This window comes from Chiloscyllium plagiosum, unplaced genomic scaffold (assembly GCF_037043375.1).
Source record: "Chiloscyllium plagiosum isolate Xiang-an unplaced genomic scaffold, Cpla_swu_hap1 HiC_scaffold_18, whole genome shotgun sequence".
Classification (NCBI taxonomy): Eukaryota; Metazoa; Chordata; class Chondrichthyes; order Orectolobiformes; family Hemiscylliidae; genus Chiloscyllium; species Chiloscyllium plagiosum.
The window spans coordinates 24,607,496-24,634,869 of NW_028270156.1; the positions used below are offsets into that span (position 1 = coordinate 24,607,496).

Below are 27,374 nucleotides of genomic sequence, written 5' to 3' on the forward strand. Positions count from 1 at the left end.
GATGGGAGGTTGGCCTTTGTGATTGTCCGGGCCGAGTTCACCACTCTCTGTAACCATCTTCAAACTTGAATGGTACATTTGCCATACCAGGTAGTGATACATCCAGACAGAATGCTCTCAATGGCGCATCTATAAAAGTTGGCAAGAGTATTCGCCGTCATGCCAAATTTCCTCAGCTGCCTGAGGAGGAAGAGACGTTGTTGAGCCTTTGTCACCAGTGCATCCACATGAAGAGTCCAAGAAAGGTGGTTGTGGATGTTCACTCCCAGGACCTTGACACTCTCCACTCATTCCACCTCTGTGCTGTTAATGTGTAGGGGGGCATGAGTAACATCCTGCCACAAGTCAATAATGAGTTCCTTGGTTTTGCTGGCTTTAAGGTTGTTCTTAGTGTACTATTTTCCAGGTCTTCCACCTCCCATCTGTAGTCTGTTTCGTTGCCATCTGAGATTTGACCGACTGGTGGTGTCTTCAATGAACTTGTAAATCGCATTAGTCTGGTATTTGGCGACACAGTCATGGGTATACATTGAGTACAGTAGGGGGCTGCAGTGTTGTTAGAGAGGACGAATATTGTCCCCAGTCTTCTCTGATTTGTGGCCTGTGGGTCAGAAAACTCGGGTTCCAGTTGCAGAGAGTGGGGCTTAATCTGAGATCACTGAGTTTAGTAATCCGTCTCGAGAGAGTAATAGTGTTGACTACAGTTCAGCCTTCAATGAGTAGGATTCTTACTTTGCTGTTCTTGGTGTCAAGGTGTTCTAGGGAGGAGTGAAGAGCAAGTGATATGGCATCTGACGTGGATCTGTTGGTCCGATAGGCAATTGGAGTGGGTCGAGTAGTGGGGAGGCTGGAGTTTATTTAATGCCATGACCAGCCTTTCAAAGCATTGCATGACCACAGAAGTTAGGGTCGCTGGTCGGTAGTCATTGAGACATGCTGCATGAGACTTCTTAGGCACAGGAATGATCTGGCCCTCTTGAAACAGGCAGGGACAGTGGCCCACTGCAGGGAGAAGTTGAAGCTGTTTGAGAAGACCTCTGCAAGTTGATCTGCACACGTTCTGAGTGCACGGCTTGGTACTCCGTCTGATCCCATCGCTTTCCTTGGATTCGCACAAAGGAAATCTGATCTGACCACTGATGTAGTGATTGTTGGGATAGGTTCGTCAGGACTTGTTGGAATAGGTGTTACCTTTTCGTTGAAATTCTGCTCAAAGCAAGCACAGAAGGCATTGTGACAATCTGGGTGGGATGTGTCATCTGCTATCTTGCACTGTCTCTTTTTAGAACTGGTGATGTCATTCAGTTCTTGCCATAGTGGCAGGGTGTCTGTCTAACTCTGTAGTTTGAATCGGTATTGGTCCTTGGCTATCTTAAGGTCTCTGCGCAGATTATACTTGGATTCCTTATATTTGAGTGAGTCTCCTGATCTGAAGGCCTCCTGCCTGATTTTTGCAGGTTCTGTATGTCCTTATTCATCCAGGACTTCCTGTTGGGGAACACCCCGGATTGACTTTCTCGGTATACAGTCCACCACGCGCTTGCTGATAAAGTCTGTGACGGTAGTGGTGTTCTTGTCTAAGGTACCTGCGGATTGTTTGAACATGGCCCAATCAGCCGGTTCCAAACAGCACCAGAGTTGATCTTCTACCTTCTGCGACCAGCACTGGAACCGTATCTGCGAAGGGGTCTCCTGTTTGTGCTTTTGCCTGTAAGCTGGGAGAAGAAGCACGGCATTGTGGTTGGAGTTCCTGAAATTATGGGGGGATTTGGAGCAGTAGGGGGTCTTGAAATCACATAGTCTTAGTCTTACTAGCAGGCCAGCATGCTAATCCCCCTTCCTTGCAGGTTTCATACAGTTGAATGGTTCTGGTGGATTGGATTGTGACTGTTTCCAGTTAAGTGATCCTTCCTAGGATCCTGTGGAGCAGATAGGTTGCAGTTTAGTGTATTTTTGCAGAGTCTGCTTAGGACCCAGTGTAGCAGGTAATTTATTATGTGTTCTTTTTTTAACCGGAGGGAGTTTGCTTAGGATCCAGTGGAGAAGTTCCTGGTTTCAGTTCCAGCCACTTTTGTTTTGTGTAGAAGTGTTTGGCTGCTCTCCAAGTACATTCTGTTAGATTTCATGTCAGGCAGGCATCTTATGGGACCGGGAGCGTTTCCTGTCTGATCTTCCTGGGGCTGTTCTCTCGGGTCCCTCCGTTTTCCGGCAGGCCCCAAACCTGGGGCGCACGTAGGCTGCGTCTTGCTGGCTACTCCAGAAGAAGCGGTCGGATGGGTTGTGGACATCACGTGGTCCGCTGCCTTCACCCAGTAAGCTGACTTTGAGGAAGAGCTTCAAACCCGTGAGTTTAGATAAACATAGTTATTAATTTTTAAATGTATGCTATTAAGTTTAAAGAATGGAGAATGATTGTAGCAACTTAGATCTGCATGCAGGAGCTCGCAAGGAGTCGACCATATCCAGCGGCATCTTGTATCCAGATTCAATTCAATTCAATTTTCGGATTGACAGTGCCTCATTCCTTACTATCCAGTCTTCTAAGTGAGCGAGTAGGAAAGATTTTTTTTTAGTTACCACATTTACCTTCCTGTAATCTCTGAAAAATCTAGTCAACCCATCAGTCTTTGGGCCTAATTCTACTGGAGAAATGGAACTGCTTTGACTAGGTTCTATCAAGTGATTTTCTGGCATATATTGAATCTTTGTTTTCCTGATTTTGTTTTTCCAGATTTAGACCATACGGATGTTATTTGTTTTGCTACTGATACCTCTACATTTGCATCATGTCTAGCTGAAGGGTACATCCTAGTTATCTCTACCGGTTTCTGTATATTTCCAAAGTAACTTTATTAGATTTTCCTGTTGTCAGCGTACTGAATATTGTGTTTGTCCCAGAATTTCAATTTTGACAGTCAAATATAATTGTCTGCATTTCTTCCCTCGCTCTGTCGCTGTCATCCTCAAATATTCTTACCATCTAACATATAAACATTGCATGGAGTAAAGTAAATATGATATGACTGATTCATCTTCCTATAATCTGGGTTTACAATCCGGTAATTCACTTTAGATTTCTGAATTACCTAAATTATTTTCTGGATTGCTGTGTCATTGATACAACAGACACATGGAAGCAGCATCATCTCCAAGTCATTCACCATCCTATCTTGAAAATATATTGCCAATTCTTCAGCATTGCTGTGTAAGAATCTTGGAACTCCTCCTTAACAGAATTGTGGGCATGCAACATCAAATGGACTGCCGCAGTTCGTGAAGGTAACTAGCAACCACATTCTCTAAGGTAACAAAGGATGAGCTAGTGACATCCACACCGCAGAGGTGGACAAAAAAGTAACCCTTTCTGCATCCACAAATATAGATTTGTGTTTAGCCATGTAATTTAAGGACATGTAATTGCTTTTCCTCTTAGCAAAAATCCTTTTTACAGCAACACTTACCATTAGTCTCATTGTACTTAGCTACTTTATCAGACTCCTTTTTCAGACTCTTAAAATTTTGTTGAGTCCCACCAGATTCTCTCAATCACTAGCATAAGATATAGGTGCAGAAATACGCTATTCAACTCATATCTTTCTCACTGTTCAGTGAGAATATCATACCCTGCTAATCCCCAACTGTACTTTCCAGTGTTTTTCCCTATAATCCTCTGGTCCCTTACTGATGAAAAATATCTTTACTATTTAATGGCCCAGTATGAACAGCCCACTGCAGTTTAAAAAAAATGAAGATTCACTATCTTCTGAGAGAATAAATTCCTCCTTACCTGTTTTAAACGTGCAACCTTTTAATCTGAGATTATGCCGTCTGGTTCTGGACTGTGCCCCAGAAGGGAAAAACACCTTTCTGCATCTATCTTGACCGTTCCCTTAAGAATCAGTGACCTTTACTTCGGTTGTGGGTAAAGTGTTTGAAAAGGTTATAAGAGTTAGGATTTATAATCTAGAGAGGAATAAATTGATTAGGAATAGTCAACATGGTTTTGTGAAGGATAGGTCATGCCTCACAAATCTTTAAGATGATAATCGAACAGGTGGGTGAGGGGAAAGTGATTGGTGTGATGTATATGTAGTTCAGTAAGGTGATTGAAAAGGTGCCCCATGGTAGGCTGTTGCACAAGATATGGAGACATGGGATTGAGGTTGATTTAGCAGTTTGGATCAGAATTTGGCTAGCTGAAAGAAGACTGAGGGTGGTGGTTGATGGAAAATGTTCATCCTGGAGTTCAGCTACTAGTGGTGTACCGCAGGGATCTGTTTTGGGGCCACTGCTGTTTGCCATTTTTATGAATGACTTAGGTGAAGGCAGAGAAAGATGGGTGAGTAAACTTTGGGGATGACACAAAGATCAGTGGAGTCTTGGATAGCTCTGAAGGATGTTGCAGGTTACAGAAGGACATAGATAAGCTGCAGAACTGGGCTGAGAGGTAGCAGTTGGGAGTTTAATGTGGAAAAGTGGTGAGGTGATTCACTTTGGAAGGAGAAACCAGAATAGTGTGTACTTGGCAAATGGTAGGATTCTTGATAGTGCAGCTGAGCAGAGGCATTTCAGTGTCCATGTACATAGATTGCTGAAAGTTGCCACCAGGTTGATAGGGTTGTTAAGGCATAGGGTGTGTTAGCTTTTATTGGTAGATGGATTGAGTTTCGGAGTCACGAGGTCAGCTGCAGCTGTACAAAAATGCGGCCGCACTTTGAGTATTGTGTACAGTTCTGGTTACCACATAATAGGAAGGATGTAGAAGGTTTGCAAAGGGTTCAGAGGAATTTTACTAGGGTGTGGCCGAGTATGGAGGGAAGGTCTTATGAGGAAAGGCTGAGGGACTTGAGGCTGTTTTTGTTAGAAGCAGGTTGAGAGGTGACTTATTTGAGACATGCAGGATAATTAGAGGGTTAGGTTGGGTGTAAAGTGAGAGCCTTTTTCCTTGGATGGTGATGGCTAACATAAGGGAACACATCTATCACCCCTCAATTTAAAGCTATAGGACAGATATTAGAGGTAATTTCTTTACTCAGTAGTAGGGCGTGGAATGCAGTGCCTGCAACAGTAGTAGACTCGCCAACTTTAAGGACATTTAAATGGTCATTGGATAAACATATGGAATTGTGTAGTTTGGATTGGCTTCAGATTGGTTCCACAGGTCGGGGCAACATCGAGGGCCGAAGGGCCTGTACTGCAGTGTCATCTTCTGTGTTCTAATCTTGTATGTCCTGATAAAGTGACTTCTCATTCCTCTTTATTTAAACAAATAGAGGCTTAATCTACTCAATCTGTCAAAATAGTCATAGAGATGTACAGCACAGAAACAGACCCTTCGGTCCAACTTGTCCATGCTGACCAGCTATCCAACCCAATCTAGTCCCACCTGCCAGCACCTGGCCCATATCCCTCTTAAACCCTTTCTATTTATGTATCCATCCAGATGCCTTTTAAATGTTGCAATTGTACTAGCCTCCACCATTTCCTTTGGCAGCTCATTCCATACACATACCACCCTGTGCATGAAAACATTGTCCCTTAGGTCTCTTTTATATCTTTCCCCTCTCACGCTAAACCTATGCCCTCTAGTTCTGGACTCTTCCCTAATCCAGGGAAAAGACTTTGTCTATTTATCCTATCCATGCTCCTCGTGATTTTATAAACCTCTATAAGGTCACCCCTCAACCTCTGATGCTCCAGGGACAACAGCCCCAGCCTATTCACCCTCTCCCTATTGCTCTCATCCTCCAATCCTGGCAACATCCTTGTAAATCTTTTCTGAACCCTTACAAGTTTCACAACATCTTTCCGCTAGGAAGGAGACTAGAATTGCATGTAATATTCCAACAGTGGCCTAACCAATGTCTTGTACAGCCGCAACATGACCTCCCAACTCCTGTACTCAATACTCTGACCAATAAAGGAAAGCAGACCAAATGCTGTTTTCACTATCCTATCTACCTGCAACTCCACTTTTCTGTCGCTCAAAGGCAAGGAAGCTACCTCTGTGCCAAAAGACCACCTGCTGAATAGCCACCTTCCACATGGATTTCTATGATTCTGATCATGGGTTCATTCCTACGTCCTGAATTAAAATTGCAGTAGTTTCATTATCTCTGCCTTCAATTTTGCAGGAAATTCCAACTTTTAACATCCTTGATTCTATTAGCTTGGTCTTAGTTGAGTCATGTAAACAGCTCAAGGTAGCTTGTCAACCTTTAAAAAATTTAGCTACTTCCACTGCCATCTTAGTTTCATACTATGACAAACCTGATTTATTGTTAAACTTTACAGACTTCTTTGAATCCTGTAAAACAATCTATTAGATCTTCCAGTTGTCCTATTGCTAAGTACAAGAAAATACTGTGTAACGATCCCACATTGAGGTTCAGTTTGTGAACTTGCTATGTCTCAGTCCTCTGTCTGTATCATCCTCCACTATTCTTATCACCTCAGTCAAAAAGTGTGGTGCTAGAAAAGCACAGCAGGTCGAGGAGCAGGAGAGTCAACGTTTCAGGCACAAATCCTTCAACAGGAATGTTATTACCACCTGACATACTTGCAGTTTCTAATTTTTTCTGCAGTTGTATTGTTAAACATATTGTTATGACACAAATGATTATTCATTCTGGAGAGTCTATCAGATATTTCAGTTAACTTTCTATTCTTTCCTACCTTGTATGGACCATCAGGTGTTGCTTGCAAAGTTTCCTCCTGTAAAGGTAACACCTTATCTCCTGCTTAAAGTGTTTGTATTTTAGCATGCTTAACTGCTAATTCCTTGCCTGTAAAGTATTTCAATTCTCCTATGCTGCTTTGCAGGCTCCCACAGCACTCGCCAAGAGAACAGATGTATAATCAACACATAGGATAGAAAGACAAATATTCAAAAGTTTACCTTGATTAATTTTAGTGGAACTCTTATCTTTTTCTTATTAATTCAAATTAGCTAAACATGATAGGATGTTTTACTGAATCTTTGGTAACAAATAACAAAATCCAGATCTTTGTCCCAAGCCTAAGGATAATCATAATAATTTGCTTTAAGCATTGTCATGAGAGCATGATAATATTTCTGTAAAGCTCCTTGTGTCTGTGGTTTATGTTGAGGACTACCAACTGTTTTGTATGCAAATTGTGCATATTTCTTGGAAAGCCTTAAACAGAAAATTGGAACTTTGATCTGATTGAATTTCTGTCCGTAGTCCAGAAAAGAAAATTGGGCAAATACTTCTACTATGTGTGATTCTTCTCAGAAGGTTGGCTTTATTCATAATGTAAGGACATACTGGTTTCCCACTTTATTTTGGTAATGGTCATACGCAGGAGACTGATGTCCAACTGAACAGTTCCTTCAAATCTGGTATGGTCAAAGTTGCCTGTTTGGTATGTTGAATTTTTAGAAATCTCTATTATGAGTTTATGAAGACTGAGCTAGTCGTTTTCCATATTTTCTGCATGTTCTGTATAGGAATTTAATTTTCCACCTGCCAAATGTCTTTGATTTGTGTGTGTATGTCCACTACCTGTGAATAACTGTCCACTATTTGTCTACTCTTAAGGATATCTCCATTTCCTCTTGAAATTTCATTTTGGCATCATAACAGTACAAATCTGCCTCCACTAAAGTGTGGGCTGATTTTGTACCAACTTGTTTAATTCTTGATCTGCTTGCTGGGCCTCAAATGAAGCCTAAGCACGTTTTTTTTTTTGGATTACCCTCGTCTGCAAATGTTTAGCTATTCTTCACAGTCCAGAAGTCCCAGAACATCTTTGAAGTGAAGAGCTATGTTTATACAGGTGCACAATCCTTTATCCAAAATGCTCAGAATTTGTTGAATTTCAGAATAAGTGACAGTTTCATGGTAAAATTTTTAAAAATCTTACTGGAGCAGCAGACTGAGTAAAGCAGGCCCTGAAACAAAACTGAGGCCAGCGATGCTGCCCCCCCCCAACGTCGCATTTGAGTGACATGCATCGAGTGGATGTTGACTTGGGTTAACTGTGTGCGCGCGCTAAACAACCTTGTTAATAAGAAAAAAAGTTCACAAAAAAACCTTCGGACTTTGGAGCGTTTCGGATAAAGGGATGCCTACCTGTATACTGGAAGGTAGCACTTAGAGAAACAAGATCCAATTGCCTAAGGACAGCAAACAGGCACTTTGGTTATGGAGCAATTTATTCAAAGTGACCTGTTTATGATCATTTGCATGCGATGTATACAGAATTACAGTCAAGGTAGAATTTTGTAACTAATAGACAAAGCCACAGATGTCTATACTTTATTCATATCTAACCGTTATGTATAATATGTGAAAGTACTTGGATTTGTCTTGAACAGAAAATAATCAGCAGTGCTCCAGTGATGAACTGTCTACATGAGAAGAAGGAACTTGCAATTAAATAACAAAGGATTTATGACTTAGTGAAGGACAAACATTGGCACTTAATTTGTGAAAGATTTATATAAGTATTTACATGTATGCAGAATATGTTTTCAAAGATACATTTCAAGTAAGATGCAATATCTTTGTTATATTAAAAGTTAGAAATTATTCATTTGCCATCCTTTTATTTGGGGAAAAAATGGAGACAAATAAACATTTTTAAACAATTGGTTGTGATCTCATTGGTCAGAAATGATAATGAATGTTGCAGTTACAAGAAATTAAACTAGTGTGTCAATTTGTTTATGCCACGCACATACACTTCAATCATTGCCCTCTGCTTCCTGCCACTCAGCCAATTCTGTATCCAATTTGCCAAATTTTCTTGGATCACTATAGGCTCCTAACTTCATACCCAGTATCCCATGTGGGACTTTATCAAAAGCCTTTCTGAAGTTCTAATAAACTACATTGAATACATTGCTCTTATCTATACACCTGATTACTTCTGAAAAATTCAGTATAATTGGTCAAATGTGATCTCACTTTACCTAACAATGCTGTCTATTCTTTAGTTCCTGACTGTCTGAATGTAGATTAATTCTGTCTGAGTTGCTTCCAGCAGTTCCTCTTCCACTGATTATGGACTGATTTGGCCTGTAGTTTCCTGGTTCATCTCTCTTCTTCCTTGAATAACAGTAACACGTTGATAATCCTCCTGTGGTCAAAGAGAAATTGAAAATTATTACCAACACCTCTGCAATTTCCTCCCTTTCCTCATTCAGCAGCTTGGGATACATTTTTGTCTAACCCTGGAGATTTATCTAGTTATAAACTTGTCAGATCACTTAGAACTTGCTGCTTACATCTTTTAAGTATATTACAGTCCTTCCTATCCTTAAACCTCCCACCATGTTTAAGCCTTAACTTTTGATTCTGCTGAGGAAGTTAGGGCAAATTGTATTTTGACCTTTGAGTCTTTGTTTCTTTTTTTGTTGGGTTGGTCTTCAACTTGTTTCTTTTTCTTTGGGTTTCATATATCAATTCATTCCTTGTTTTGGCACAATCTTTGTTTCTTCACTGTATCCCTTTTTTGACACTGGTAGCATAGGATCCTCTATTTCTGAGGCCAATAAAACAGACCACAATGATCCATTTATGTTTGCATAATTGCTCCCATAAAAAGAGAGAACTTTTTGCAATGTTCTGAACAGGAACACTTACCTGAATTCTGACTACACAAAGTTTCCTCAAGCAAATTGAGTACAAATGAAGCAGGAGCAGAGGTGATTGTTTACAGAATTGGTGCTGTAGTGTGCGGCCAAGGTTACCTCCATACGATAGACCCATCTGAGCAAGATCCTAAGAGTGGTAGATGGAGTTTAATTTAGATAAGTAGAAGGTCCCGCATTTTGGAAAGACAAATCCTAGCAGGACTTTTATACACTTAATGGGAAGGTCTTGGGGAATGTTGCTGAACAAGGAGACCTTGGAGTACAGGTTCATAGTTTCTTGAAAGTGGAGTTGCAGTAGACAGCATAGTGAAGAAGGCATTTGGTATGTTTGCCTTTATTGGTCAGTGCATTGAGAATAGGAGGTCATGCTACGGTTTTACAGGACATTGGTTAGCCACTTTTGGGATACTGCATGCTCTATGAAGAATGTTGTGGAACTTGAAAGGGTTCAGAAAAGATGTACAAGGATGTTGCCAGGATTGGAAGGTTTGAGCTATAGGGAGAAGTTGAATAGGTTCCGGCTATTTTCCCTAAAGCATTGGAAGCTGAGGGGTGACATTATAGAGTTGTGATTTATAAAAATGAGGGGCATGGATAGGGTGAATAGCCAAGTTCTTTTCCCCAGGGTAGCAGAGCCCAAAACTGGAGGGCATAGGTTTAAGGTGGGGGGGGGGAAGATTTAAGAGGCCTGAAGGCCAACTTTTTCATGCAGAGGGTGGTGCGTGTATGGAATGAACTGCCAGAGGAAGTGACGGAGGCTGGTACAATTCCATCATTTAAAAGGTATCTGGATGGTTGCATGAATAGGAAAGGTTTAGAGGAAAATGGGCCAAATGTTGGCAAATGAGACTAGATTAATTTAAGATATTTGATTGGCTTGGACAAGTTGGACCAAAAGGGTCTGTTTCCATGCCGTTTATCTCTGACTCTTGTCTTTATCTGTTTAAAATCACACAACACCAGGTTATAGTCCAACAGGTTTAATTGGAAGTACATTAGTCTTTCATCAGGTGGTTGTGGAGGACACAATTGTAAGGCACAGAATTTATAGCAAAAGTTTACAGTGTGATGTATCTGAAATTATATGTTGAAAAATACCTTGACAGACAATCAAAATTTTAAGTGTAAAATTTGCAAGTGAGGTAAATAAAACTAGTTAATAACCAGTTTTCATTGAAAATAAGAACTAGGAGTAGGCACTTCTGTTCCTTGAGCCTGCTCTGCCACTTCTCCCTCTCCGACCCCACCTTCCTTCCACTTATCTTACTGACTGTGTACCTTCCAGCTACCAACCGGATTCACTCCTCCCGTCGACCAACCAGGTCGTACCCACCACCTGTATTCACCCTACCATTCTGACTCTCTCCCCACCCTTTAAACCTCCCCTACCCCTACCTTCATTCCTGAAGAATGCTTATACCTGAAACGTCAACTTCTCCACCTGAGGCATGCTGTGTTTCTCAGTCTCTTGCTTGTCTGCTTTGGATTTCAGCATCTGTAGCTTTTTTTTCTGTGCCATTTCATATGATCATGGTTAGAGACAAAAAAACCTGCAAATACTTGAATCCAAAATAGACAGGTAGGAGGCCTCTTTCTGTCTACACTCCATATGATCATGGCTGATCTCATCTTGGCCTCAATTGCATTTTTGTGCTTGCTCATTAAAAATCTGTCTATTTCCTCAGATTTAGTCATGTCCTAGCATCTACCATATTCCGGGTTAGTGAATTTTGCAAATTCATGACCCTTTGAGAGAACTAATTTCTTCTCATTTCTGTTTTAGATCAATTATCCCTTATTCAAAAAGTACAACCTCTTGTTTTAAATTACTCCGCTTGAGGAACCATCCTTTCTACATCTAGTTTGTCAATCCCCTTTTAATTATCTTGTATATGTCAATTAGATCTCATTCTTAATTCTCCCTCAAGGCTTCCCTTAAGAACTCTAGAACTAGAATGAGAATTAGAATTGTCCCTTTTTAATCACAACACAAGGCAATACTACTCTAGGTGATATTTAAAAAAAGCAAAAGAAAGAAAACACTTTGATAGATCAATGGTCTAAAAGCAACTGAAAATTTTGAGGGATTAGATTAGATTAGATTAGATTACAGTGCGGAAACAGGCCCTTCGGCCCAACAAGTCCACACCGACCCGCTGAAGCGAAACCCACCCATTCCCCTACATTTACCCCTTACCTAACACTACAGGCAATTTAGCATGGCCAATTCACCTGACCTGCACATCTTTGGACTGTGGGAGGAAACCGGAGCACCCGGAGGAAACCCACGCAGACACGGGGAGAACGTGCAAACTGCACACAGTCAGTCGCCTGAGTCGGGAATTGAACCCGGGTCTCTGGCGCTGTGAGGCAGCAGTGCTAACCACTGTGCCACCGTGCCGCCCGATTCTCACCGTGCCACCGATTCTCAATTCACTACTTTTCTACTTGACAAATTGTATTGCTGACAGCCATAGACTGATGAAAAAGCCTTCCAAACAAGGCTTTGATAGAAACTGAATTATTTCAAGTCTCAGCAAGTGATCACAGTTAACTTTGCACTGTTTACCAAGTAGCCAAAATACTGAGATATGGAAACTTTAAAGTTCCCAAATGCACCAGCCAAGAAAGGGACAGAGTTTGAGACTTGAAAACTTGGAAACCTTTTCCTTCTAACTCTGTCGTATTTTGGGACAAAAACCAAGACCAAAAATGATTGCTTGGAAATGATCTGTACAGAGGTCCATCATCTCTTCCAACCAGGCTTTCTATCAATTAATAAACAATAAACCTATCTTTTATCTCCCTATAAGCTTTTCTTGTCTGTTTTTCTAGAGTTATACATAAACTTGACTTCCTGTAATAAGGCAGGTGGCATACAGCCCCATTAAACTTGTGACAACGTTCTTTGGACATTTTCTAGATTTATCAAGATTTACCAATCATTTCAGTACCTTTTTGTTTTTGTCTCACATGTAAATAGATCCGTAGTCATGTATTTATGTGCTCATAATGCCTCTTCTGGAGGATGCTGATATTTGTGTGTACTCATCTACTGTCAGCTGATGAGCAAAGGCTTTTAAATTGGGACTTGTATGGCTTGTACAGCTTTGTGTGCACATGCATGCATGTATGCGTGTGTGTTTGACTTATGTATTTTATTTGGAAGATAGAAGGCAGACTACTACGTCCCCTGACTGCCTGTGCAGAGGGTCTGCTAATACACGGTTTTGCATTCACATATTGACTTTGAGGAGTTAAATGTAACATTTCGTCGTGGTTGTTTTAGACTTCAATTTTGTGAATTGTGTGCTTTGATACAAAGCAAGTCTGCACCGCCATCCTGTCTTGATGCTTTTGAGTCACTGTGTTACCTCATTTTGTATGGGGTAAGTGTACATAGTATGGTTGCTAGGTATGAAACACATTTGCCTAAATTATAGTCCCTGTCCCTACTTATTCCATTTCTTGTGGGAAAGATTGCCAATAGGTTTTATTTAAAACAAAGTTGTCATATTTGTGATTTATGCTGTAAATAAAATAAAAATGTGCATACTGACTGCATTGTTTTTATTATTTAGTATATATTTTTACATTGATTATGTGGACCTCCTTGATCACCTAGAATATTTGATCAACCACCTCCTTCACTCCTGGTCCCATAGGTACTGGTTAATAAAACGTTTTCTGTATGTTATTATGGAGAAAAATTTCTCAATGTTATTTCAGTATAAGTTGCACTTTCCTGATGCATAATGTATGTTGAGGACCTCCTTTACAACATGTGTATAAGAACTAGGAGTAGGCCATCTGGCCCTTCAAGCCTGCTCCATCATTCAACAAGATCATGCCTGACCTTTCCTGGCCTTAGCTCCACTTGTCCATTCTCCTTAATTCCTTTACTGTTCAAAAAAACATTTATTGAGGAAGCCTCAACTACTACACCTGGCAGGGAATTCCATAGATTCATAACCCTCTGGGTGAAGAAGTTCCTTCTCAATTCAGTCCTATATCTTATTGCATTCCATCTTGGATTTAACATTGACGTGTGCAAATCCCTGCATGCCATCTGTTGCCCATCTCCAAACTGTTCCAGCCATTTTTAAAAAACCCTCCATGTTGCTCCAGTTTTAGTTCTTGTTCCACTGCTGATATTGCCTTAAGCCATCTTGGAATAAGTTGCATTGTTAGAGAAAGTGAGGACTGCAGATGCTGGGGATCAGAGCTTAAAAATGTGTTGCTGGAAAAACGCAGCAGGTCAGGCAGCATCAAAAGAGAAGAAGAATCGACGCTTCGGGCATAAGCCCTTCCTCAGTTGCATTGTAGTTGGTTAGAGGTTAGTGATTTGATGATCTCTGGTGGTTATTGAAGCTGCTAGTATTTTCCATGAGAATATCCACGTAGTAACCAAACTATCAACAGCTGCCATACTCTGTCCTAACATTTAGCAAAGTGATTAAAGAAAAACTAGCAAACAAATTTTATTTGGGTAGGATTGAATGTTTTCTGCATTTGTTACTTGAGAATCTTTAGGTCTTACTACAGAACTGTGCTTCTCTGTACAAATCTAATCAGTTGATTCTACTGACTTGTTAAAATTCTAAAAATTTATTTTCATACTTTCCAACCAGTTTGTCTAAAGAAATGATTACACTGCAGCTTCAGTGTTGTTCCAATGTTAAATCATGAGTAAAGCTTTACTGCTCAAGTTCAATTACCACAAATGGTTCAGTACCGTTTTTAAATGTCAAGGAATTCCTGGTATTTCAAAACCATGAGAAGGGGGGAAATAATTGGATGCTGGCTATCTTAATCGTAACTTTCTCGTGTTACTCAGTCGAATGAGTTATACCTCTGAATGAGGGAGAAATATTCAATTTGTGTTGGCAATACTCCATTTGATGGGAGAAAAATGACCTTAATGGGAGTCTGATTAATACTCTTACACATAGGTTTAGACTTTGAATTTGTTTTATTTTGTTTCTTTATGTAAATTCAAGGCTTGAGGTAAAATTTAGATTTGAGTTAGCAGAGTTTGACTTTACAAATGTATTTTCTTCTGTAAAATCAGAACTTGCAAGTTATCATGGTTATTAGTTTGACGAGAAGATTATGGACGTTGCGGAGCTTTGAGTAATAATGGTCAAATACCTTATTGCTTTCATAAGAAACGAATAACCTTTTGCATTCTTACATTACTTCACCCAAGAATGATCCACATTTTAAATATGTGGTGCTTTTTTATGTCTCATTTTATTTTTCTCAATTCTCTTACACCTTTTCCTGGTTAAAAGGAGGTTGCCTTAGTGTTTCTGGATGAAGTTTAAGTAAATATGCTTGCTTTATTTTGACTATAATTATCACCTCAGCATGTAGCATGTATGATCAAGTCCAGATGTGAACTTTCAAAGGTGCTGTGGATAGTAAATCAGATGGACAAATGTTAGGTGTTTCCAAATGCCGTCAACATTTAAGTGATGTTCTTGATCTGACTTTGCTCTTACGAGATGTGGTGTGAAATCTGTGACACATTTGTTCAGGAATGTTTTTAAATTGTTCATTTGACCTATTAGGTTCCATTTTCGTATTATCAAAATGGATACTGGCAACTGTCAATAAATTCAGATACATCAACACATTATTTCAAGACAATTATCTTATTAACATTCAGGTCTTCTGTAAACGAAGTTACAGTGCATTTGTCTTGCCAATTATCTCTCCTTCTCATCTCTCCTAAAGTCATTGACTTATTCCTAGGTGATGCAGTTTGTATCCAGTAACTGTCTCACATTCTTCTTGTTTGAGTGCCAGTGGTATTTGGTAAATCAAGGTGTTGTGTGATTATGCCTTCACTTGCTGTTCACAGGCATGCTGTATTCCAGTGAAAGGTGTTTCATTTAAAAACTTTTTCTCCTGTTTTCCCATTGCTACGATCCCAAACTTATGCTTGTGGCAGAGATAATCTGATAAAGGACAGACCTAGTATTGAATATGGAAAATACATTATCTGAATCACTTAACTACTCGCTGACCTTAGAGTGGTTGTACCAACAAAATAACACCAGCAATCACTTATTTTGCAATTTCAGGATGTTACCCTCTGTAAAAACTGTACAGCTTGAACCCTATGTTGGATTGTTGATTTTTAAGTCAAGATGAGCTGAATTATCCTTTCACTCCAGTATAAAATACAGTTTAAATTATTGTGCGCAAGCATGGGTTTGAACCCAGATGCAAGAACTGAAGAATGCCATTCAGCTCCTCTGGCCTGTTCTAAAACTGAATTAGTTACATGATTTTTATGATTTATATATCCTTGAGAATGCAAAACATCTGCCAATCTTTCTTGAAAGTTTTGACTGAGCTAGAATTCACAGATTTTTGTGATGTTCCAGATTATTACCAGCCTTATGTGGAGGGCAGAGTACTGAATTCACTTCGCAATGCCAAAGTCTAATTTCAATGATTTTGCCAACTTATTTTGAATCCCATCTCAAAAACGATTCTCTTAACCCTGAGAAATAATTTTCTCCTTTGTGATTTGAGAACATCAAACTCTTCCAAAGTACCTAATACCTAATATTTTAAAATGTACATTTTTTTTCCTCGGGAGTTGGTAGCCTCCCTTATACTCAATCTGCCCCATTTTTTGCATACCTACTTTCTGTATCTAGTAACCACTGTGGCTCAGTGGTTAGCACTGTTGCCTCTCAGTGCCAGGGACCCGGGTTCAATTCCTGCCTTGGGCGACTATCTGTGTGGAGTTTGCACATTCTCCGTGTGTCTGCGTGGATTTTCTCCAGGTGCTCAGGTTTCCTCCCACAATCGAAACATTTGCAGGTTAGGTGAATTGGCTGTGCTAAATTGCCCATAGTGTTAGATGCATTAGTCTGGGGTAAATAAAGAATAGGGGAATGCGTCTGGGTGCGTTACCCGTCGGAGAGTCGGTGTGGACTTGTTGAGCCGAAGAGTCTGTTTCCATACTGTAGGGAATATAATCTAATGTCTCTAACTCAGGTGCCGTGTCAACTGCACCTTCCTGTTCTGTGTGGCATCGAGGGATTTACCTCTAAAAATGGCATGATCTGTTGACTGTATTTAAGAAAAAACCAGATACTAAAGATGTTAAGTTGCTTGTATTGACAAATTATTTCAGTTGATGGAATGCTTAATATTTTCAAGTTGGTCAAAACCTTAGTTTTTATTTAGGAGGAATGTTTTGAAGGTGATACATTAATCTCAAGTTTAAACTGGTGATCTGCTAAAACCGATTTTTACTCAACCCATCCAGTTGTATTAAAACCCAGTAAACCTTACTGCAGAAGCTGGAATCTGTACTGAAAACAAATGCTGGAGATCGCAGCGGGTCAGATGACATCCACTGAGAGAGAAAGCAAGCTAATATTGAGTCTAGATGACTCTTCAGAGAGCTCTGAAAAGTTATCCAGACTCAACATTAGTTTTGTCTCTCTCCATGGATGCTGTCTGATTCGCTGTGATCTCCATGTATTATAACCATCCATGCTCAAAATTTAAGCATTTCAGTATTATTGTGCTGTGGGGATGCAACTTGCGTGTTTTAATTTCAAAGGTTATTACAGAAATTTTCTGTAATTTGCTGTATGAGTTGATGCAGCTTTGTTAGTGTTTGAATCATTCAGTTTTTAAATATAAAACCGCTAGATGTGGTACACATGATTGTGTAAGTTTATGCTCTTTTTCTCCACAGGCCCCAGAGTATGTTCCTGAAAAAGTGAAGAAGGCAGAAAAGAAATTAGAAGAAAATCCATATGACCTTGATGCATGGAGCATTCTCATACGAGAGGCACAGGTTTAGTGAAATAGGGTTATGTTTGTTTGCTATACAGTTCAAAAACTTGCACAATATGATTTCTAAAGCAATTGTGGATATTGCCTCTTATTTAGATGACTGGGGAGGAAAACATCCAAAGCTTATGACTGCATATTTTTAAACACTGTTAAAAAGAAAAATTACTTTTGATGGTTTTTACTTTTAGAACCAACCCATAGACAAATAGATGACTGGGGAGGAAAACATCCAAAGCTTATGACTGCATATTTTTAAACACTGTTTTAAAAAAAATTACTTTTGATGGTTTTTACTTTTAGAACCAACCCATAGACAAAGCGCGGAAGACCTATGAGCGACTTGTTACCCAGTTCCCGAGCTCTGGCAGATTCTGGAAACTATACATTGAAGCTGAGGTTAATACTTTTTCTTCTTAATTTTATAGGTTAATTTTAAAGTAACATTCCCTGCTTCATGAAGTTCAAACCAGTGAGTTATTTTAGACAATCGTTTTAGGTGAATATTCAGACTCTTAACTAAAGATGGTCGGGACTTAATATTTGTAGATACAGACTGTATTTTATGTAGGGATTTAAAGCATTTTAAATGAAATTTTAATGGGTGGGCCTATTGCACACCAATGATTGTTGCATGTTGAAGTTGCAACAACATTAAAATAGTCTTTAATGGTATCTGATGTGCTTTGGCCTTTTATTCAGTTGTCATGTGTCTCTTTATTGCCTCCCGTGTCATTTCTTTAGAGTTCATTTATTCTGTTCACTCACAGTATCTTGTATTTAATAGTATATTATCAAGCTGAGGCATTTTGTTTTCCAACAGAGATTATTAATCTTTTTAATTCTGTATTGTTTGATTAAACTTTATTTCCAATCTAGGGCTAGCATTGTTCTGATCAGCCTGCAGCTATTTCTGACCTTGCTTTATTTTATCTTTAAAAAGTTTGAAATAAATGCTTTAGATACTCATGCCAGACACAATCAAAAGATTAAGTCATTGAATATGTGTAATTAAATTAATGCTTTTAAGTAACATTATATTAAAGTCCTGGTTTAATAAACTATTTAAATAAACAATCTTCATATTCAGTAGTTAATATTAGTTGTTTGTCATTACTAATTTCATGAACATTAATGTATTTGAAAAAATTGAGTCTTGAAACCAGGTCCTAACAAAAATTGCTGTTTCTTTCATGGTCCATATTGACTTTCAGCATCCATTTCTTGCTGTGAGATTGTTTTGGTACAATACATAGTCTAGTTAAAACAAGGGTTTGTCATGCCATGACATTTCAGTTGTCACTGTTGCACAAAGGCTAATTGTCTTTGAGGAAACAGACTTAACAATAATGTATACCATATCTTAATGTGATTTTGTTGTCTTAGAGGCAGTGTCTAGAATGATAGTGCACTGTCCATCGTCCACCTACCATCACACAGTTAAAAACACAGGATTGAGACCAAGTTAATCATGGTTGTTGCAAACTGATCCTTCCACAGAGCCATAATGAGAATAACTTCAGGTCCAGCCATTTGTCAATTTCTTTTTACTAGATTGAAATGAATGCAGCTTTCACAAACCTGGTAAACAGCAAGATACCATGATATCAGGTCAAGCTATAGTTTTATTTGTGAATTTTGTTCTCTGCTGATACTTTTTACCAGATGGATATAATGTTATTTTATTAATCCTGTAGCAATTGTAACCATATGTAATGTGACCTTAATTCAAAAAGAATCCTCCGAGCTGTAATCTTGCACAGGAGAATCATTAAAAAATTTGTTTTTTTCCACAACATTGCCTGTATTTTGTTGACACTACAGTCTTCATTTTGGCATTGTTTTTATACACTATCTCTGATTTATTTGTTTTTAATATGCTTCATGGAACTGATTTTCCTGTTTTTTTCTCATCTTTTGGATTAGATAAATTTGTTTTGTCAATCAGTTCATTCCTGTTCATTTTTCTTATGGCTTTTGCAACCCTACCACAAATAACATTCAATTTTGGCAGAACTTGGTGTTTTAAATGTTCACCATGGAATTGGAGATCGTGTGATTCAGTTTGAGTTTCTGTTCTGAACTCTGCTAGGCACAGTCGGGGCAGAAGAGAATGGTATTGAGAAAAACAGAAAGGATGTCTTCTACCTTCCACTGATGGAGCCATAAGTATTAAAGAAGTCTAGAAGCTGTTATGTATGAAAGACTAATTGTAAATGCACAGGGATAGATAGCAACAAAATATTGCTTCTTGCAATGTGAAAACAATATATCTAAATCGTATTATAAATTTTGAAAAGCAAATTTGGCAATAAAAGTAACATGGCTAATTAGACAATAGGGTAAAGTGCCCCAATACTTGATGTAAGTGAGTTAATTGGGGAGATAATTTGAAAAATAAGGTTCATATGTTTATCAGGTGGTTATTTGAATAAAATTTGTTAGGAAACAGCAATTGTGGTGAGTACTAGAAATTTCTGAGATTACATGAATTTTGCAGGCATCTAAGGTAAATTCAGGAGAACATGTGAGATGCAGACTAATTTAATCTGCACTGAGATTTCAATCTTCCACGTATTTTCTAGTGTAAAGCAAATTATTAAAGTAACAGCCCAGCATTGTGGCTTTGTTTTGTGTAGGCAGTAATTTTGAAATGAAACCTGTTTAAAGTAGAATTGATCAGATTAATAGTACGCAAACATTGAGAACAGTAAGTTGTACCTTGAATTTTTCCCATTATACTGAGTTATCTGATGTCTTAGATTCATAAATACAACATTGCAATAAGTTCTACCCACATATTGTTGTAACACTTCCCTTTCAAACTTTCCCATATGTCTCCCAAAAGCTGTCTTGAGATGGCGCATTATTTCACAAATGTCCTTTAGCATCTCACAAGAAAAATCTTAATCAAATATTTAACAGGTAATTATGAAGCCTGATTTCGTCTTCACCAGACATGTCTAAACACGCACTACCCAGCAAGCATTACTTGTGTATTCTAAGCGTTAGTCCACAAAACTTAACTTGCACAGGAGCATTTGGTAATCAGGGCAATATACTGTGCAGCTAAATAAAAACTTTGTGTGCTTGTTTGTGATTTCTTGATGGTGGGTTCCTATTGAAACAAAACTGATTTCTGAAAGTGAGTTTCAGCACTTCTACTGTTGACCACTCTCAACATGGCATGTATGCAGAGGAAAAATTGAGAGAATGAAGAAACACTTGAAATCAAAATTGGATTCTGGAATGTGTATTTTAGAATTGTGGTAATGCCCTCAATTTTGTTTGTTACTGAGAGATAACTACTTCAGAATTTTATTTTACAACTCATTTTAGTGCATTCCATATATACATTCATATATTAGACATCTGTGCAGAACTTACTTAAAAGCAAAACTATCAAACACGTTTGCACAAGAACGATGTGGGCACATTGGAAGGTTCCATTTTGTAATATCTATACTTGTATCCTTACCAGTCGCAAGTTGTCTTAAGGCAGTGTGGTAATGGGTCTGCATTATCACGCAAGACCAAAGGTTACGATGTCTATGATTCTGTGATTAGTGTAGATATTTTTAATCAATCTGATCAGACCTATTGTGAGCAGGTGGGACTTGAACCTGAGTCTTCTGTTCCAGAGATATTGACACTACCACTGTACCACAAGAACCCCTCAAATGTATACTGTGGCAAAAGCAATGCTTTTAGCAGTTGCAGTTTGATAGGTTTCAGAACTCTGTTTTGTATGTGATGCCACAGCATGATTACTTTGGAGCAAATTGGAATGATGGTTTTATGGAAGGTAAAGTAGCAATAGGAAGTTGGGTACTCCAAAAGATTAGGATAATTGTTTTTGTACCTGCCATTTTATTGTCTTAAGATGATATGATTCAGTCTGTCTCAATCAAATTTTAAATAGAAGCAGGTACACCGCACATAACTACCCATAATTTGCTATTAGGGATCTGAACGGCCAAAGTAGAACAAATAAAAACTCTAGCTACTGCTTTGGAGATTGGGATGGTGACTAGCAGCAGATAAGGAGTAGCCAACATCCTGGCCAATATTTCTGTACTATCAGATTCAAGAAAAATCAATTATTTGGTCATCACCCATTACAACCAATGGGAGTTTGCAGTGTGCAATTTGGCTTCCACATTCCAACAATGTCTGTGCCTCAAAAGTGCTTCATGATATTGAAAATGCATTTAGAATATTTGGTGGTAATGAAGGGTTCTGTATAGGTGACAGACTTTAATCAATGCTAGAATTTCCATTTTGCAACTGATTGATATCCTTTTAACATTAACACAGGTGGTGGAGGGGGGAAATGTTTACAAAGATTTTTTAAAACTCCCATTTATAACAGATGTCTCGCATGAAACATTCCAGATTTTCTTGAATATAGAACCATTTTTGAAATGAGCTTGCTTCTAAATAACAGATTCTACCCCATGACAATTATTTTTAAAGCTTAGTTATCTGATCCCATTCCAGGTATTCAAAGACTAGAGTTATTACCCCTTGTTTCCACAAGAGAAAATTGGTTTCACTCTTACAAATATCTTTTCATAAAACCTCTCAATTAGATGAGTATTATTTTGGGTAGAGAAGGTTTTAATCTGTGTTCTAACTTGATTTTAAATTTTTAGCCCTGCTATCATTCTAGCGATTGGTGTTTCCAAAGCATGAAATGTGGTCCCCATAACTAAATACAGTATGTAGTTCAGCCCTACGTTGGTATAATACCTTACACCCCTTTGTATTCTACCTCTCTTTTTAGAGAGCATTAGCCTTTTCTCATAGTTGTCAAATGGCTTTGGACTGTGTTCCTTCCCAGTTCTTAGTTTCTCACCATTTAGAAACCATTCTTGTCCATCCTGGATCTTTTCTTTCCCAACAATGAACTTTACATTTGTCACAGTTTTGCCCACACACTCCTTTTAAACTTACTGCTCAAATCTGTTCCACCTAACTTAGTGTAAGCAACAAACTCAATCAACAACAGATAAGACAATTTCTAAGCTTACCTTAATCTTTGGTCTGTCAACTCCATTGGCTGGATGACTAGTTTGTTGCACGGTTTTAATTCCCATACTGAGGTTACCATGAAGGACTCCTCAACCTCTCCTCTTGACCTAATGCTGCTGGTCCTCCAGGTTAAACTACCACCAGTTGCCTCACTGAGAAAGCGGCTCTATGGTCTGATGTCACCTTTTTAACCTTGAAGGGAAATGTTCAATCTATTGATGGTGTATACTTTTTTAAATGAAATATGAAAAGCAGACGCAACTTATGAATGAAACCTTCCAATTTTAAGCTTTGCCAACTTTTAAATTTGCTAAAGGCCTATCTTTTCTAAGCATTTTATTTTACAACTATCCTCACATGAGGAAGGCTGGAAATTTATTCACATTTCCTAAATCCTTCCTCTTTCTGGATGATGAAACTAGTCAGATGTGATACAGGGTACAAGAGATCTTTGAATGTAGTATATTTAAATAATGTAAAAGGTCACCATTGTCTCCCACCTAGTATGTTACAGAACTCTCCCAATGCACTTAAATGCCAAGGGTGGGGAACAGAGAGAAATTATTTGAATGTTTTCAACTTTAATATAGACCCCTGTCTATTTGACTTTGTTTAGGCAATAGCTAACACAACCTAAGAAACAGGTGTAGGCTATTTTATCCCTATAACCATTTTGACATTGAATTTGATAATGGTTAGCTGTGCTTTCCTGTTTGTCCAATCCCCCTCCCATTTGCATACACACAGAAGCCATGATTGAAATGCTGTACAATGTAATTAGTTTTATTTTGAAAATTGTATGCTTTAGGTTATATCAAGTAAACTACTTTTTAAAAACATTCAAATTCAACCCATCTTCCAATGCAAACATTGCATTATTTGATTGCAAATTTTTTTAAAAACTCTTTCATTTTGCATTTTTGAGGAATCCTGACCGACTTCTATTAAAACTTTTGTTCTAACTCCGCTTTGAACTGTCGAAGTCAGGAACGTTCCTCCTTATGTTCGTGTTTAAATTTCCTTAAATTAATCTCTTATACATTTATATCTTAAACTCTTATCATTGGTGCACACTTGATGTCATCAAAATCTTGCTTTCTGATAAGCTTTGACACTTCTGGTCCATTAAATTCCAGTGTCTGTATCTACAATGTAAACCTGCCATGGTGTACACTAGACTTTTTCTTCTGTCATCCTGTAGTGTCTGAACTGCAGATACTCCAACACTCCAATCAGTTCTACCTTTCTGGTTAAAATGTCTCTGCTTCGCTGCTTCCCAAATTGCTGTAACTTGCTGTTTAACTTTGAATAATAAAAGCATCTCAAAAAAGGACAATGTATGTTGTCTTATTAAAATTCTTGCATCTTTGCTATCCTAAATATAATGAACTCAAAGGGGGTGATTTGTTTTGACTCAGTGTGTCATACCACAGAAGATTGACTAATGGAAAATTTCTGCATTAAATTGATGCTACTTATTCTCTTCACTGCCCTCCACTGCATCAAAAACTATGTTCAAGATCGATCAGCAAGTAGCCGGTTGGATTCCTGATTCTCTAAAGTGCAAATGAGGAATTGCATTTGTTTTAACTTACCTAAATCTTCAAATAGAAGTTAGTTGAGCAAACTAATTTTGGTTATACATTTGCTTCCTGTGTAATCTAACCCCTCCTTTTTGTGCTAGTTAATTTCCACAGCTTCTGTAGATTGTCTGTCATCTGACAGACAATGTAACAACAGAACTGAGATCCTTTATTTTTGCATTAACTCACACACTGGAAGGTGTAATTTTGCTACTTAGTGATGTGAAGAATTCATAGCATTGCTAGACTGTCCCAACTAAAGCCTTACATATAGAATTTGAGGTATTTTATGTTTTGACTTCTAACAAAAAACTAATTACAGTAAAGTTGCAGTCAATGGATGAATCAAAAAAATCAATTTGGAATATTCCCCAGCAGTAATGGGAATCAGAAGTCATTTTGTTGAAAAAGTTAAAAACACTATTTTGTACTTTCCAGATTCTAGAAAGAGTTGAGGCTCTTGAGAGTTATTTCTGTGATCCGATCACTTGTTCACCTTTGTGGAATCTAGGACATTTTCTTTTGGCCTTACTCATATTTGAACTATGATCCACTGTAACAAAACTCCAAACATCATAATTGATCTGTTAGACATTGACATCTGCAAATTATAAGAAACAGTGAAGGGATAGTTTTCAGAAGTTTTTTTTCCATTATCAAGTATCAGGAAGATTAAATATAAATGTTGCAAACAATCAAATAAATAGGCTGGATAAAAACTGAAAGAACTGCAGATGCTGTAAGTCAAATAAGTTGCTGGAAAAGCTCAGATTTGAGGAAGGTTCACTAGACCTGAAACATTAATTTTGATTTGTTTTCATAGATACTGCCAGACCTGCTGAGATTTTCCAGCAACTTCTACTTTTGTTATAAATATGTTGGAAATGTGTTAGGAAGCAGAGTAAGATAAAAATATTTGTAAAGAATTTCCTGGATGAACATGGTTATTTATGACACTGAGTTAGCTTCAGTCCCCAGGAATTAATGCAAAGTGAGTGAATTATGCTGTTTTTGGTGCACAATTTCTTGAAACCTTTGTGCTTTCCCCATCTATACCTCTTGGCAAATTGCACAGATGATTATAACCCTGAAATTATGGATCGTTTGCAATTTACTCAACTTCTCTTGCCAACACAATTTCAACTATAGCTTGTTTTTGTCCAAATGATAAATTTGAAACCAAAACTATCAAAATGCTAAATAAAAACAAAGAATTGCAGGTGCTGTAAATCGTAAACAAAATTAAAACAGTGGAAAAACTCAGGTCTGGCAGCATCTGTGGAGAGAAGTCTGACTCTTACCCCAAAATGCTGTTGTTCGGTTGAAATACCTACAATGTACATTGGCCTGCAAACTTATTAACTGAAGGTTAGCGAAATTTGTCTGAGCTGGGTATTACCAACATTCTTTTTGTTTGATTTCCAGCATTTGACTTGCTTGTAGAGCAAAATGCTCTTGGCTGTTGATATCTTTTTAACAAAAAAAACTTGGCCATCAATGATATCTCAAATGGCTGTGAATTACACTATAGACAACAGAAAGAGCTCAGTAGTTTCTGACCATTTTTGGAATGGTGTCCTTAACCTGTCACTAAGTTCCTTATAGTCATGTGCAAAAGGCATAAATCCAGTTTAAAGTGACCACCAGCGATCTTTGAATGTCATCTGAGTAGATTTTGGAACATGGAATATACCAGTTTAGACTTGGGGAAACAGGGCTCCACCATTTTGCAATTTTATGAATGAGAGTTTATTCATTTTGGTAGCAAAAATAAGGCAGATTATTATTTGACCCCCCCCCCCCCCAAATTTAAAATGAGACCTGGATGTCCTCATGCACCAGTGTCTGAAGGTGTGCAGGTACAGCAGGCAGTAAAGATGAACTATACGTTGGCCTACGTAGCAAGAGGATTCAAGTTCAGGAAGAACGATGTCTTGCTGTAAGACCATACTTGGAATATTGTGTGCAGCTTTGGTCTCCTTTATCTGAGGAAGGATTAGATTCAACCCTGCCAAGTGTGAGGTGGTCCATTTTGGAAAGACAAATAAGAATGCGGAATACAGGGTTAACGGTAGGGTTCTTAGTGAGGTGGAGGAACAGAGGGATCTTGGGGTCTATGTTCATACGTCTTTGAAAGTTGCCACTCAGGTGGATAGAGCTTGTAAGAAGGCCTATGGTGTATTAGCGTTCATTAGCAGAGGGATTGAATTCAAGAATCGTGAAGTGATGTTGCAACTGTACAGTAGTTTGGTTAGGCCACATTTGGAGTACTGTGTGCAGTTCTGGTCACCTCACTTTAGGAAAGATGTGGAAGCTTTGGAGAGGGTGCAGAGAAGATTTACCAGGATGTTGCCTGGAATGGAGAATAGGTCGTACGAGGATAGGTTGAGAGTGCTAGGCCTTTTCTCATTGGAACGGCGAAGGATGAGGGATGACTTGAGAGAGGTTTATAAGATGATCAGAGGAATAGATAGAGTAGACAAAAACTTTTTCCCCGGGTACAACAGAGTGTTACAAGGGGACATAAATTTAAGGTGAAGGGTGGAAGGTATAGGGGAGATGTCAGGGGTGGGTTCTTTACCCAGAGAGTGGTGGGGGCATGGAATGCGCTGCCTGTGGGAGTGGTAGAGTCAGAATCTTTGGTGACCTTTAAGCAGCAATTGAATAGGTACATGGATGGGTGCTTAAGCTAGGACAAATGTTCGGCACAACATCGTGGGCCGAAGGGCCTGTTCTGTGCTGTATTGTTCTATGTTCTATTCCCTATAGTGTGGAAAGAGGCCCTTCGCCCAACATGTCCACACCGACCCTCCGAAGAGCAACCCACCTGTTCGACTACATTTACCCATGACTAATCCACCTAACACTATGGACAATTTAGCATAGCCAATTCACCTGACCTGCACATCTTTGGACTGTGGAAGGAAACTGGAGCACCCGAAAGAAACCCACGCAGACACTGGGAGAATGTGCAAACTCCATACAGATAGTTGTCTGAGCTGGGAATTGAACCTGGGTCCCTGGCGCTGAGAGACAGCAGCGCTAACCACAGAGCCACCGTGCTGCCCCTTTCTCTTACTATAGAGGGAGTCTACCCAAGGATTACCAAATTGATACCTGGGATGGTAGGACTGGCGTATGAGGAGAGATTGAATTGTTTAGGATTGTGTTCACTGGAGTGTAAATAATGAGGGGGGAGCTTGTAGAAACCTATTAAATTCTAAACAGGACGAGACTGGTTAGATGCAAGAATGATATTCCTGATGGCAGGAGAAATCCAGAACCAAGGATCATATCTTAATGTTAAA

General features: G+C 38.7%; 1 protein-coding gene across 1 annotated transcript in view; it reads left to right on the top strand.

Moving 5' to 3' along the window:
- The window catches only part of cstf3 (cleavage stimulation factor, 3' pre-RNA, subunit 3), a 116,184-nt gene that overhangs the window by 14,212 nt on the left and 74,598 nt on the right, over positions 1-27,374 (top strand). The window contains exons 2-3 of the mRNA XM_043705521.2: positions 17,352-17,453; positions 17,753-17,848. Of these exons, the coding sequence (XP_043561456.1) occupies positions 17,352-17,453; positions 17,753-17,848 (198 nt within the window). The remainder of the gene's footprint in view (positions 1-17,351; positions 17,454-17,752; positions 17,849-27,374) is intronic.